This window comes from Copadichromis virginalis, linkage group LG23 (genome assembly GCF_057382275.1).
Source record: "Copadichromis virginalis isolate Kocher_CV1m ecotype Utaka linkage group LG23, C_Virginalis_male_GT1.1, whole genome shotgun sequence".
Taxonomy (NCBI): Eukaryota; Metazoa; Chordata; class Actinopteri; order Cichliformes; family Cichlidae; genus Copadichromis; species Copadichromis virginalis.
In genome coordinates, this window is record NC_140639.1 from 5,004,827 (window position 1) to 5,019,423 (window position 14,597).

The 14,597-nt window shown below is 42.2% G+C and overlaps 1 protein-coding gene across 6 annotated transcripts in view; it reads left to right on the plus strand.

Annotated features, from left to right (window-relative positions):
• elavl4 (ELAV like neuron-specific RNA binding protein 4) overlaps positions 1-14,597 on the plus strand; it is an 80,960-nt gene that overhangs the window by 7,306 nt on the left and 59,057 nt on the right. For 2 of the 6 annotated variants that reach the window (XM_085447242.1, XM_085447244.1), the window contains exon 1: positions 12,829-13,106. The exons of 2 other annotated variants lie outside the window; for them this stretch is intronic. In XM_085447242.1, coding sequence (XP_085303368.1) covers positions 13,083-13,106 — 24 coding nt within the window. In that variant the 5' untranslated portion in view covers positions 12,829-13,082. Of the gene's footprint in view, positions 1-11,551; positions 11,889-12,828; positions 13,107-14,597 lie in introns of those variants that run through there. 2 more of the 6 variants (XM_085447246.1, XM_085447243.1) reach the window with 2 other exon arrangements.

Here is a 14,597-nt window from a genome sequence, read left to right on the forward strand (position 1 = left end):
AAATTTACAAACAGCATAAAAAATTTTTTTAATTCAACACATTTTTATTATTAACTGAGTGACAGTCGGGTCCTCATCACAAATAGCTTCATTTCTAGTAAAATGGTTCTTTTTGGGCATTTTGCACATTCGCCATCAGTGTGTTTCTAGCAATGAGCCACATCCCTGTGTGTGTGTCTGTGTGTGAGCGATCAAGCGCCTAGGTAGGCGCATACACTTGTGTATTTGTTTGACAACGTGCGCGTGTATGCCTGCGCATGATTACCCTGGTTAAAAAAGACCATCGTTAAAGTGATTAATGGTGCCTTCATTAAGCACAGCAAGATCATTTGCATACATTAGATGAATGTGCTGGAAGATTCTGGTGGATTTGGTGTGTAGAGCCTCAAAAGCAGCAACCTCTACCTTGGTGCTTTTTTATTTGTTTTGTCTTTTTAATTGTGCAGCGGCAGCCAAACATTGCTTTACCCTTTAAAAAGAGGCAAATTCATTATTTAGCAAAATTCTTTGTCATTTAATCAATCCAACAGTTTAATATTGTTACAATTTAAAATTAAGACACTGGATTGATCTTCTATTGGTGTAAATTACTACTTTGATAAATGGATAAATATCTTGTTTAGCTTCAGTTTGTTTAGAGCATTCACGTGCGTGTTTGTGCTAAACGTTTCTGCCTGTGTGTGCGCATGTTCACAGTCTTACGTCTCGCGTTTTAAGCTCTAGGACAACGTGTTTAAGAGAGCATCCAAAAAATTAAATTCTGAATCTATTAGAACACACGCAGCAGACAGAGGAGCATAAAATTAATGAAGCTCAAATGCAAATCTTACGCCGGAGTAAGCACACCCACCACATCGGTTTACAGCACTAGAATGACCTGGTTGACCACCTTGGGCAAAGGGGGTAAAATGTAGATAACGTGTAGAAAAACTTAATTGTAAATGATTCAATTTTTCAGTCACTGGAATCTAATTTTCAAAAGCCCACATCTAAAAACCTGCAGTGCACCGTGCTTCAGAGCTGAATGCTGTTAATTTGTAGAAAGCTCCACTGATTACCCACTGCAGGCAGCTGCTGTTCTCTATGTGACACAAGGCTTTGTTTGACAACTCCAATCTTTAATGTTTCAACATTTGAAAAAAAAAAAAAAAAGAAGCTGCCTAAAGCCATTCATCAACAACGCAGCAACGAAAAGCAAAGAGGGACAAAGAAGAGAAAGGGGGCTACCATAGCTGTTGGCAAACGTGTGTAGCCACGGTATATTAACAGCCAGCAGATAGTTAGAGGTCATCTCTATTTCATAACAATGATTAGCTTCTTCCATCTGCCGCTCACTGCATTTCCCCTCTACTTGATTGCAGTGTTCTCTGTATCCAGGAAATTAGTTCATTTGTGCTCCACAACCCTGCTGTCACTGAGGCACAAACAGGTGCAGCAGACTGAGCGACGCCACAGAGGGAAAACAACGTTCACAGGAAGGGAAACGGAGATGGAGATATGTGCAAAAGCAAGAATCGACCGAAATAATCGCGAAACAAGTACGATGGCAGTTAATTAACATTGAGATCTGACAAAAGCAAATGCTGCTGGTTTATAATATTTTGAACCATTAATTTATCTGCCAAGCAGCTGAGAATGAAAAGTGTAAGGAAAAAGGTGCTAAAGCGAGAAGGCCAGTAATATTCTCTTTATAACTGTAGCACAATAATATGGTTTGAAGCCGTGCTTGTTTTAGCCAAGCTTGTTTAGCTATAGGGGGCTATAAGGGGGGGGGGCTAAAGCACATTATGACGGAAATATGCTAGAGAATTTACACGCAACATCGCAGGAACAGAAACTGTAGAGCTTACACGTATATGTGTGTGCGCGCATGTGTGTGTGTGTGCATCATGTCATGTTTGCACTTGATATGAGCACATGTGGTGTGTCAGTTACGGGGAGCACAGAGAGGGGCAATGCAAGGGGGGCCTGCAGGGTTCAGATTTGTTGTGTGTGTATGCACGTATAGTGACCACCAGTGCTGCAGGGAGGGCCTAGTGATCAGCAGCTGAGCCTGTGTCCCGCTGGGAGCCATCACTGCAGAATGGAGCAGGTGTCTGCAGGCTCATGCACACACACACACACACACACACACACACACACACACACACACACACACACACACACGTGTATTTTCTCTTGTTTGCTTTTTTCCTTACTGTATTTTTTTCTCTCTTGGAGTCTTTTTTATTTTGTACAGCATAGCACATTCGAAAGCCTGTTAATGTGTGCAGCATACCGTCATTGACTGTCACCTTTTTTTCATGCTTATCCACTCTGTATACTAAACACAAACAATAGAGTACCCCACCAATAGGCCGCTGCAGTGTCATGTGTCCACGCCCAGCCAAAGGTCACCTGTGACTCCACTTATGTAACGGCAGTAGTAGGGCTCAGATCAGACATCTTCGAAGCGTGTAGTCCTCTAATTCAAATGTAAACAAAAAAGGTCACACCCACCACCAGAAAGTAAAGCAGAACCTGCTGTTATTCCCACACTGACTCACAAGCCTTTTAATACATGGATTAATTTAGTCATAGTCATCACAATTATCACAGTTTACGTTGTAGGGGATTATAATTCCGTAGTGGGCTTGTAAATTGTAGTGCGGATTTTACGTCACGTCTGTGGCCACATTTATGCAGTTCAGCACACTGAATGAAATAATCTCACTTCTTGCTGTTCAGTTTTCTTCCTTAATTCCAAAAAAATATTTAAAAAAATCCCAGGGCTGCCCTTTTGCCTGGCAATATATAACATTTAATTTCAGAAACAAATTTGTTCCCTCTCTTGGACAATGTTTTCACATCCAGCTGCTGTTATTTCATTTGGCTTAAGAGGATAAATACAGAAAGAATAATGCGACAGGCAAGACTGGAGAGAAAGAGCTATTGTGTTCCCGAATGTTGCGAGTTCTTCGTGTTTTGCTGTTTGCAAACAATAAATATGTAAAAATAGAAACTTTCTTCAGATGCTATTCAGAAGTGAAGTCCAAGGCAGAGGCTAAAATGTAATTTTAGGTCAACATATTTCTCCATTTAAAAAGCAGTTTATGCTGTGTGTGTTGAATTATTCAGGGTTAGTGAATTTATTATAAAACTGACAGTCAATGTACTACGGATATGTCAACCTTATAAACCTTGACAAAAGACGCATTAGCCAGTGTAAGACCTTTACTGCGCTGCCTCCATCTCTGATGATAATCTCATCAGATGGTTTAAGCTCAGTCTTCTCCTTTACAATAGACACAAATTTATAATGCAAACAAAATCCCCTTTACAAAAAGAACATTAGATAGTCTCTTTTTTTGCCCATTTTGTAGGTGAGAACTCATTTTAAGATCGGCGATGTGAGGAAATGGGCCTCATTGTTGACAGCCAGACGCCTGTTGATGCTGAGCTGACAAATGGTGCCGATACTTGAGCGATTGTCTGCGTTTGAGATGCTGGCATTTTGATGAACAACACTGTTTTTTACTCTCTCAAAATTGATGGTTTCAAAGCCAACACGTTTTTATCGATTCGTTAATTGCCGGGGATGAGGCAAAGTATCCGTTGTCACAAATGATGAATGGCTGACTCGTGCAATAACGCAAATGAAGAATGACCGGTGACGTTAAAGCAGCTCACTGGTTTCTAACAGTTGGAGCATATGTTGGCTTGACTTAATGTATAAAAAATGATGGGGGGGGGGGGGGTTTCCCCCGTTGATTAGCTTGCATAAAATGCAACCAAAATCCAGCTATACTGAAAAAACTCCTACAAATATATTTTGTCTGCGGTAAGGCTAACAACTAACAGCAGCAGCATCTTTATCTGCTAAACCCTCCATTAATTATAAATGTACCCTAATAGCATAGCATATGCAGTGTTTCTTGTATAATCTTAATATGTATGATTATTTGTGAAGTAACTGGGTAGATGTTAGAGAGTTACAAAATAAATGTAATTGCTATCTGGGAAAATTATGCAATTAAATCACAGTTACTAATAAACATACTGGCGGATATAAAGGGTTATATGGGGAATATAAAATCTGGGTTTTTTTGCATGTTATTGCAAAATTTACTTCATTTGGGATATTCGCTGATAACTTGGGTCAGCAGAGCCACCGTGTTAAATTTGCATGCCAAATTTCAACAGCAGGATGGCTTACAACAAGTTATCTCTACTACTCAGGAGGCTCCGATCATTTGGCAGTATGAATTTAAATTTTGAGTGTTGCTTTTGATCGATTCTCTTGTTTGAATTTGCACCACCTCTTGGCTGCCAGTCAGTGCACATTGCTCTATCCTGAAACTCGAATACCAGGGCGGGTTGCCAAGTCGTTGGACAGGAACGGCTTTCGGGACCAGAAATTGAACAATATTTTCCTTCTAAAATTAGAAAGCGACGGTAATATTACTGGACAGACTATTTACCAGTGGCAGAAATGCTGTCAACATCATGGGGATTTATCTAGAACCTGTAGAAATCTTTTGTAATATAATATTTATATCTTTTTGGAAACATACATTTTATATGTTGCTTTCCTTTCAGGACTTTAAAATATTTACATTAGGTGTTGCTTTTTTAATAATCTGTACCTTATTACATTTGAAAACCAGCTCTCTCAAAACGTTCTTTTAACATCTTTTCTCGCAGAATTACATTTATTTATCCTGACTTAATGTTACAAAGCGAAGATTTACTACAGAATGTGCCTGGTGCCTTTTGTAATAAACGTCTTGGTATTTTCACAGGGGAAAATAATTTCTTGACTGTTTGCTTCTAATGACTTTTTTCTCTTTAATCGGCTAAATGCTCCAACAACGACGCAAAATAACCGAAACATGTCTCTAAGCATGTAGGCATTTAAACTGAAATCCAGTGGGGTTTTTCTTGTGCATTACCCACTCGCTTTTCTTCAAGCATGAGAAAGGGCGGTTAAGCATGAAGTGACATTTGGAGAGCTGGATTTGTGCGGCGTGGGCATGTTTTGGTGCACAGTGCTGATGGCCAGCTCAACGAAGGACCGTGGATGTGTCTAATTTCTGAAAGGTTATTTCTTATCAAAAGCCACAGTGGTGTAAATTATGCGGATCTGATAGCGTAGGGTTTTTGATGAGGTTTTAAACACCGCAGAGTTTCTAACAAAAAAGGGGACTCGTTTCTGCAGAAAGATGACTGCAGAAACGACAAAAAGTAAATATTGTACATAAAATGCTCGTAGAGTGAGCAGCGGCAATTAAAGAACCTCAAGTGGGAAACACTGCGCGTTCTGTGTTGCTGTAGGGTGTGTGTGTGTAAGTGGGGGGAGTTGTGATTAAAGCCTCCACCAGATGGACCACAGCGGTCGCCCTGTGAGCATGGCTGTACCCCGACCAGGATCAAACGCAAAACGGGCTGCCATCCTCACAGCCCCAGAGCCCACCAATAAATCCCCATGATCCACTGACCCACCACACTACGGCTTCATTTTACACATACAGTTTATACTAGAGAGCACAACATCAACAGAAAGAGTGCAGCTCGGCGTCCTAATGATTGCCCCTCATCTTTTACTTCAACTATATGCAAATACGGATCTTTACATTATCTATACATCTACAGCTAGCGGAAACTTTATGATTACTGAGAGAGCCTGCTGAAGTTGAATGTCACCCCAAGCTGTGGACCACTCTGTTGTCCAAATGGACACTAATCCACCAGAGTCCTGTTGAGAATACACTCTCGGTGCCAGAACACATGCCAGACTCAACAGCAAATGCATAGCTAAGCCTTTCTGGGCACCTACACAAGCCATCTCTCATTTGTGTTCCGTTACAACCTCAAAGACCATTATGACCATCATCTCTTTCATATAAAAGGGAGGGGCGATCACAGTGCTGGCTTAATAGGTTCGGTTTATATGCATTCATGTGTAGATTTGGTGTATTTATATATATTTCCTGATATTTTCACGCATTAGAAAAAAGAAGAAGTAGAAAAACAGCAGGGATTTTGAATTAAAACAACAAACGAGGACTGTAAAAGTGCAGAGTTTACATAGTGGCTGAACAAGCACACACCCTCAGATAGAGACAGCGCTTTCAAACAGCCCCCTGTCACATCTCTGCAGCTTGCAAAGCTCCAGCCATACCAAACAGCTTTGAGTTAAAGTTGAAGAAAGTGGCTGTGACAAATGCAGCACAGCCTTGTTCCGGGATCAGCGTGAAGAATTCATTTCTGATCTAAGGAGTTTCTACGAGGGAGAGTGACACAGGCAGGGGTTAAGCTGACTGCGTATCATGCCCAGTGACACGGAGAGAAGAGGATGTAGGAGGAAAGCACCAACTAGATTAGCTCAATTTCACCAAAGAGGGGAAAAAAAGCCTTTAATGTGATGTACATTTAGTTAACATCCGCCATTCGAGGGATCCTCTTTCTGTCTCAGGTTACCGTGAGTTAACAGATTTGTAAATGGCAGGCCAGTGTGGGATTTACTCATTAGTTTTTCCAAGGAAAAAGATCATTCAAAATGAAAATTTACACGAGCAACATCAGAAACAAGGCATTCAGAGCACAGGGCTGTAACTCGTTTCGATTTGGTTACATTGGAACGCAGGATAAGTGCTTGATTTTTACAGCAGGTTTGAGATTTGTAATATTTGTTCACTTTGTACTCTTGTACATTTATCCCTTTTCTTCCAAAATAATTTAACATCATGTGCCCTTGGTCACTTAAATAAGATGCCATTGTGTTGATTCTGTTTGTCCTGCTTATAGACACGGGTTTTGTGGTAGGACTATGTCCAGCTGCTGTAATCCATTACTAAACTGCCAGAGCACTGTAGCCCAGTGGGGCCTGCTTTTGAGGAGAAAGAAAAGAGGTGATTTGACTGATGATGTAGGCACACCGCGCATCTGTGACTTACCAAGCATCAGCCAAATAGTGTGTACGATTTCTTCATGAAAGTAAACCTTCTCGTCTTAAAAATGAAACCAAGCAACAAAAGTCAGCAGAGTCCAAACTGCCCATTGTTGTCCAGAAACAGACATGTTATCGTGTTAATAGCTGTCTGGCAGCTAGACCCGGCGATGCTGATTTTGTCACTGGAGATAGGCAAGCTGAAGGCTGTGATTCTCATTTGTTGATTGTTACCGGCAGAGGGTGGACACCTGCCAGGAAAGAGGCAGTCATCAGTCTGAGTAGCACAGCAAGATGCTTCTACTGCCAGAACTTCAATAGAGCAACTAAATCTAAATCCTTCAAGGGCAAATCAAAAAGATCCTAAGTGAACCACGGCACACCGAGGAGGGTGCGCTGAGCTATTAAATGTATTAGGCTGTTTTACTGCGTCGACTGCTGTGAATTATGGGATGTTTTTAAACCGAAATTAACAAGGCCTGATAAGTATTTTATTATTCTCCACGGGTCTGTTAAAATACCGTTTTGTCCTCAATTACTGTGTTTTGCCATACTGCGATAATTCAGGTTCGTACTGTTTTCTGTCGGAAGACGAGTTTTTCCTTCCAAACACAAGTTTTCCTTCTCTTGTTAATTATCAAGGTATTTTCTTCCAGCACTTTGAGGTAACACCTCAACTGGCATCTTCACTTCTCTCCCTTTAAATAGAAGCCTTATTATGCAGAGTGAAACATAGGACAGGTGTTGAAACACTGCGTGTGACAGTTAACAAGACTCAAACCGAGAGCACCCACAATTATCACTGTCTGCACACTGCATACTCAAACCGAACCTGCTATACGGCGTACGCTATTCTTCACCTGCTCTTTCGCACTTGTTACCAGAACGCTAGGTGTTGGCTGCTTCCAGAGTATAATGTGTAAGCACAGCTTTAGTATGTGTAATTGTGCAAACCTCTCCCATTGCGCGTACACAAACAGATCCTTCTGGGTGTGGCAGAGATGTAGCATCCTGAGTTTGTGCAGGAAAATCAGAATGAGTAAAAGAGTAAGTGGAACTACGCAGTCTGCAGTTAATCCATTAAGGTCTGTGACTAGGAGGGGTTTAGGGAGGAGAAGCTGGGCTGAAGAGAGGGCAGGAAGAGTTCATGACAATTAGCCAGCTCTCTGCTTTCAGAATTAGCAGGTTGGAAGCACAGGATGAAAATACTTCTGAGGTGCAGGCCTTACATCTCCAGCTGTACAACAGAGACTGTGTGAGAGTGTGACACGCTCCATGAATAAAATTTTTGTGTATGCCTAGAATCAGCTGTCCTTTTTGTGTGTGTTTATGGATAAGAGCCAGAGCCAATAAGCGAGATGGGGCTTCACATTGCTGACAGTGTGGCTGGCCCTGCTGGGTTATAGCCACAAAAGCTTTTTAACTTTCAAAATGTTGCAAAAGGAAAGAAATATCATTTATCTGCTTAAAAACGATTTAGCGGTCAGTCATCATCTAAAAGGCCAAATAATGCATCCAATCAAAACTAGGCACTTTTTGTGCAAAGTATGACAAAATGAAAATGCAATTAAGAAGAGTAGCCCGTTTAGTTATTAGCATTAATTGCTTTTTAAAATTTATCCAGTGCTGCATTGCAGTTTATGTGCGCTAGACATAAACTGTACATAAAGACAGGCCAGATCCACGAGATAATGAGCTGTACTGTAATATACAATCTGGAGAGTATCTCAACATGAATGCCCTTGATAGAGTATCTTAACCACTCCCCCCATCTGTCCACGCACAATATTATAATGCTCAGTGTATGTCCTTAAGTATGGCAGCAACATGGCTCCGTCTTTGATATGCGTCTGTGTACAGAACCTGCACGCACTCCATAACACCGCGCACGGGAAAGAACAGATTGTGTTTATAGCTGGTAGTCACTTTCATTGCCTTTTAAAATCATTGTCCTGTAGCGCAATCTAGCAAAATGACACACAAAGCAAGACAACTGCGAGGGACTATTTTCACTTTCAAATCATATTCTCATTTAGAGAAAAGGTTATTTGGTTTATATTACAGTGGAGAGAAAAACAACCTCCAAACACTGTCTATTATGAAATAAGAAAATTATCACCCACTTTATTTTACTGCTTCTACACACTGGCAGTTAAAAGTTGACAAAACACATAGACAAAATTAAAAAAAAAAAAATAGGTGTGATTTGTATGCAAGTCACTGCCATAGATTTGACTTTCTACTCCTTACAGTAGGGAATTAAAATGCAACAATAAAAACACAGTTTGGTCAAGAATATTAAAGGCTGTTGGGTGGAGAATGTCTTTTCCTGGGTCCTACCCAAAGCCTTTATTAAACTCAAAGGTCAGCGCAGGAGGATAAAAGATGGATAGAAGACGGAGGGTTTGTTGCCTGTACTATTCAGCTGCAAATTTTGCTTCTCTCTGCTCTGTGGCAGAAAAGATAAAAAGCACATCACAAAGGAAGAGAGACAGAGACGCACTTCTATTTTAATCCATTTTCATTGTGCTTCATTCTACATTACTCTGCCTCTCTTATGTTATGTACCGTGTGATCAGTACAAATCTCCAGACTGCAAGTGCCAGCATATTTTTTTATTCTATCTGAAACAATAGCGAGCTTGTTCAGCCCATCTTTCCCCCTTGTGCACGTGCATGTCTACTGCTCCGACCTAATGGAAGGCGTAGTAAGGTTTCTCATTAGTATGTCAGCCACATGGCTTGGTTAGCTAGCTAGTTGTAGCTAAACAGACAGGTGGACGTTAGGGAAGAAGCAGAGAAACTGGGAAGCTTTAGTTCAGTCCTAACACATTTTTTCCCCCTGTTTTTTTAACAGTGTTTTTTTTTCCCCACTGTGTTCATTTGGGAGCTAATTTGTCAACCTACTTGAGTGTATGGTTGAAAATCCCAATTTAAAATTGTATAAATACACATAGTGTTATTTCAGGTGTCAAGGTAGTTATTGTGTGTATAGTGCGTCCCCTGTGTTTTTACAGTAGATTATATATGTAGAATATGGCCCTTTCATGTGTTGCAGAGGTTGTAATTTAGTTTCAGACACAAAAAACTCACACTCAAGTGATTTTCAGTAGATGGTTAGCTTTAAGACCTGAAAATAATAACCCGTGCTGTTATTCTCAAATGCTTTGACATGTCAAAAAGTAGTGCCAGGTGGTCCAGTGGGACTGTAGGTCCCTTGTTGATTAAACAACTGCTTACCACTATTTTTCGAATAAACGTTGTATTTAATCAGTGGCTAGAGACTTGTAAATAACCATTACCATTTTTTAATACTAAACACAATCAATAAAAGCAATTTGCTTTCAAACTTTTCAGATTACATATGTATATTATACTGGAGTCTTGTATCAGGATATATTTTGAGCTGCAAGATGAGGAGATACCTCTCTTAGCTTAATGGATGTCCACTAGTTCCATTAGGTTTGCTGGGCCTCGCATAGCTGAAGGCTAGTTGAAACAAAACAGCAGGAGATTAAGAGTTGACAGCCTCTTATTGCTGCATAGAACACGAGGAAAAACAATATGATAATGTGCTGCGAAACTGATGATGTTTTGATCTCTTGGCAACCCGAGGATATAGCCACTGCGATATCAATTGAGGCTTTATGTTCATCTACAGCATAAGGTGTTTGAATGTGTTATAGAGCGGGAGCCAGAATATGTGTGCATGCGAATATATTATGTGTGCTAATAGGTATAGTAGGGTGTCAAGCAACATGTGTTTCCGTATTTGCATTCTGATTGTACGCATTCGTGTGTATGTGTGTGTTTGTATGTAGCCTGGTTTGAAGCTTCAGCCAAGAATTTCTGCCTGCAAGGTAACTGTGTTAAAGGGAAGCAAGAGCTCCCTCTTCTTGTCTGCCTGAGTTAGAGGCCAGGTGGACAAAATCAACCTGAGGCAGGTTTGGGGCTTGACAAAGACAGTTTAAGCTAGCTGCCCCCACCCATTAATATTCATTATTACTAAACTGTAATGAATATTACCATAATTGTCAAAGTAATTGGCAGTATCAGTAATTATGAATTTGATATGATAGCAGCATTTTGATTAAATATGCTCGCTCTTCAACACAGTAAACCAGGGATGTGTGCCCTGCTGCTTAATGGTTAGATTGTAGTTTGATTGTAGTTTGTAGGGGTTTTTTTTCTAAGAAGAGTAATTTGGAAGTTTTTTTGTTTTTTGGGGGTGGGGGGGTTGATGAGGCTGCAGTAAAATAACTGTAGAAGAACGGCTTCTGAGGAGGAGGGGGAGAGGTGTACACATGGCTTGACGACTGCGGCAATCATGCAAATAACCTTGCAGGCGCGCTCGTACTAACACACTCCTCCGTGCACGTGTTAGAGAGCGTGCAACTCGCGCATAATTATCAACAGTGAAGTAGTGCATATATGCGAACACGAAACCTCCTTAAAAAAGCTTCCCTGGCACCTGTCTTCCCGCGCGATGCTTCAATGCCATCCCGCGTCGTGGACCACAAGAGCCTGCCTCCCAGGCTCTCATCCGCGAGCGCACCGCCCCGTCCTCACCTCCGCAGCCAATGGGAGAAGACGCGCGAGATGACTGGACAATCCGTAAATGGCTTTTGGGGGAAAGGTAGACGGTGTTTGCTCGCCGCGAATCTTTTGCTTTCCTTCCTCTTGACGCGGTGTTTATTTTAAGGGGAGTGCCTTTTTGTGTTTTTGCGCTGGCCGAGGGCTTCCGGGGGCTTCCACACACACAGGCGCGCGCGCGGTTTTGCTTCTGTTTTGTTTTGGGGATTCCTTTTTTTCCTGTAGACTCACTACACCACGACCCCGGTTCATTTATCCCCTTTAAAAAACAAGCCGCTGCTCCTCTGTCCGACTCTCCTCCCTGACTTCGCCGGCTTTTATAGTACCGAGAACACCGACACCGACAGCCCGTCACAAGAATGGTCATGGTGAGTAGATGTCGTAGTACTCGCTTGTGTCTTTATTGTGCCACATGAGCTTTATTTCACTGTGACCATGTAGCCTATCGCAGCGGTAAGATAAATAAATAAATAATAACAATAACAATAACAATAATAAAATGTTGGGACAACATTTCTTTGAGCTTCTTACTTTAAAAAAATTAACAAAATTACAACAGTTACCCCGTTTAGAGAGGTTTTTTCTCTTGCATTTCTTTGGGATGCACCTGCTTGGACAGGTGTGTGCAGACTTCCCGCGAGTTCGTGTTCGTGGTTTCGTTCTGTTATATTTGAAGCCGTCGTAGGTTTAAAGGGTATAAATCGGCATTAAAGTAATCGAACATTATTTAAAACGTAAACTTTACTTTTGCGTGTGCGTAAGTGTCTGCGTGTTAAGTAGGGAGGCAGGGAGTGAGGGAGACAGCGATGGCCTGTATGCACACACAGTCGTATAAATGTACGGGGGATTTTAACATGCAACCCAGTAATAGCTAATTTATATACACAGTGCTGCGCAGGCATCCTATTACCATAGCGCCCGAGGCTGTAAGCGCTCTGCTCCGCGCTGCTCACTCAAGCACAGACAGACCTCAGCAGCGATTGATTGCTTTGCTGGGATTCAGAGAGCCTTTTCTCTGCCAAACCGGGCTGCGGCTGGCGTGTGCCGAGGAGGGCTCGGAGCCAGCCAGAGAGCGAAGGTGTTAACACTGATGGAGGGGAGGGGAGGCCGAGGGCTGACGGGCAAGCCGAGAAGCCAATCAGAGACTCTAAAAGAAAGTGAGTGGGCGTGGGCGGGCTCTGACCTTCCAGCTGAGCAGGCGAATGGGCAGGTGGTTGTGGGAAGGAGGGGAGGGTTGGTGGGGAGAGGGGGTGGGGGCAAGGAGGGAGGGTGGTAGGAGGGAGAGCCTTACTGCAGCCCAGCACTCACATCCATTCTGCTCTCAGCATCTGTGGAAGAAGGCGATGTTTGCTCCGTACACCTCCAGCACGCTGCTCTCTGCTCGCTGCTAAGACTCAGAATCAGGCAGAGAGGAAGAGTGCAGAGGAGAGGAAAAATAAGGAGACTGTGTCAGAGGAGAATAAGAGTTTTAAAAAGAGTAGGGGATTTTTCTTTTCTGAGGCGTTGCTGTAGCTGTTGTGTGAGGAGAGAGAGAACGTGAGACAACGGCCAGCATCTCCCAAATGGAGTGGAATGGGTTTAAGATGGTAAGGAAGGCTACGGGCAGCCTGCCACTATACTTGAATGTGCGATGATAACTGCTGGTTAATTTTGAGCATCCTATAGTGAGCTGAGTAGCTTGTAGTTGTAGATATACTGTCCACCCACAGTCAGTCAGAATTATTCTTCTTGCTCAGCGAGCACTGCGATACTGTTGAACTATTGTTGTGCAGAATGTTAAGTTCCTTCTTACGGGGACGAGGGCTACAGCGGGGGGTTACACTGTAGGTTCGTGGGCAGAATGAAAAAATGAGGGAGGCAGATGGAGGGACGGAGACGGATATCGGGCTAATGAGAAACGTGCGGAGGAAGGAAAAGAAGTAAGGAAATAGGGAAGGAAGGGTTAAAAGAGGGGAACAGCACCCATTTTATGTTGAAGTCCCCTGTTTTTCCAGCCTTTGCACCACTCTGAAATATTTACCTGTGTATAGTGCTGCAGAGGTGGATCGCACATGGTTGAGGGTTAAATGTCTTTTTACATGGTAAGGAAACTGGACTTTTTTGTGGATTTGCCATTCATTTATGCAAAGTACTGCATGTAAGTTAAATGAGTAGCCATGTTATCTGTCACGCCGCTTGTATAGACAGTCCGAGGGTGTGCTGTCCATGTATTGTGCCAGAGCTGAAGAAAAGATGGGAGTAGGTGTGTGAGTTACGCGCATGACTGGATTACAATAGATTATAATGTCGTGCATTCTTTCCCTCATTCTCAAGTTTTATGCCCCTTACGGCTATGTGTAAGTGCGTGCGCGAGCTCACTTGTCAGCACAGGAGTGATGATTACAAGCTGTTAAAGTATTCTGCTTTGCCTGCTCTCGCTGAATTTCACTTTAACATTGCATCCATTTACCCATTCATCCATCACATTCAAGCGACAGAGTGAGAGGTAGACTAATAAAACTAGCAGCCATTTTATTCCCAGTTGTTTTTTTACCTGTCAGAAACAGAAAGACAAAGTTGAGCCTCGTTGCCGATTCATCAATGCTATGACCGCAGAGTCATTATTATTAGTTAGCATCTATCTTTTTTCATAATGGTTCACTTGCCATCATCAAAGTGGACTGACTCACTTGGGCATTTCCACTAGGAACAACAGAAGCATTTGTCAGCAAGTACATTTTTTATTTGCGTTCACCGGCTAGTTTTCCTTCGGAATGTAATCAAAATGCTAATTGAAAGGAAGGCGACTCTTCCTTGGGTGCCGCAGCTACGGGCACTAGCTGGCATGCTGGCAGCCGTAGTGTAGCATGGGTGTAGAGGCCTGTATCACAGATAGAGTGGTGACGTAAGAAGACAAACGTAGGGGTGTGAGAGAAAGCGTGTGCAGCATTAAATTTGTAGATACAGACACAACTTAGTTTGGAAGAGGTGGACGCACAATGTGAAGATAAGATAAGATAAGATAAGATAAGATAACCTTTATTAGTCCCACACGTGGGAAATTTGTTTTGTCACAGCAGGAAGTGGACAGTGCAAAA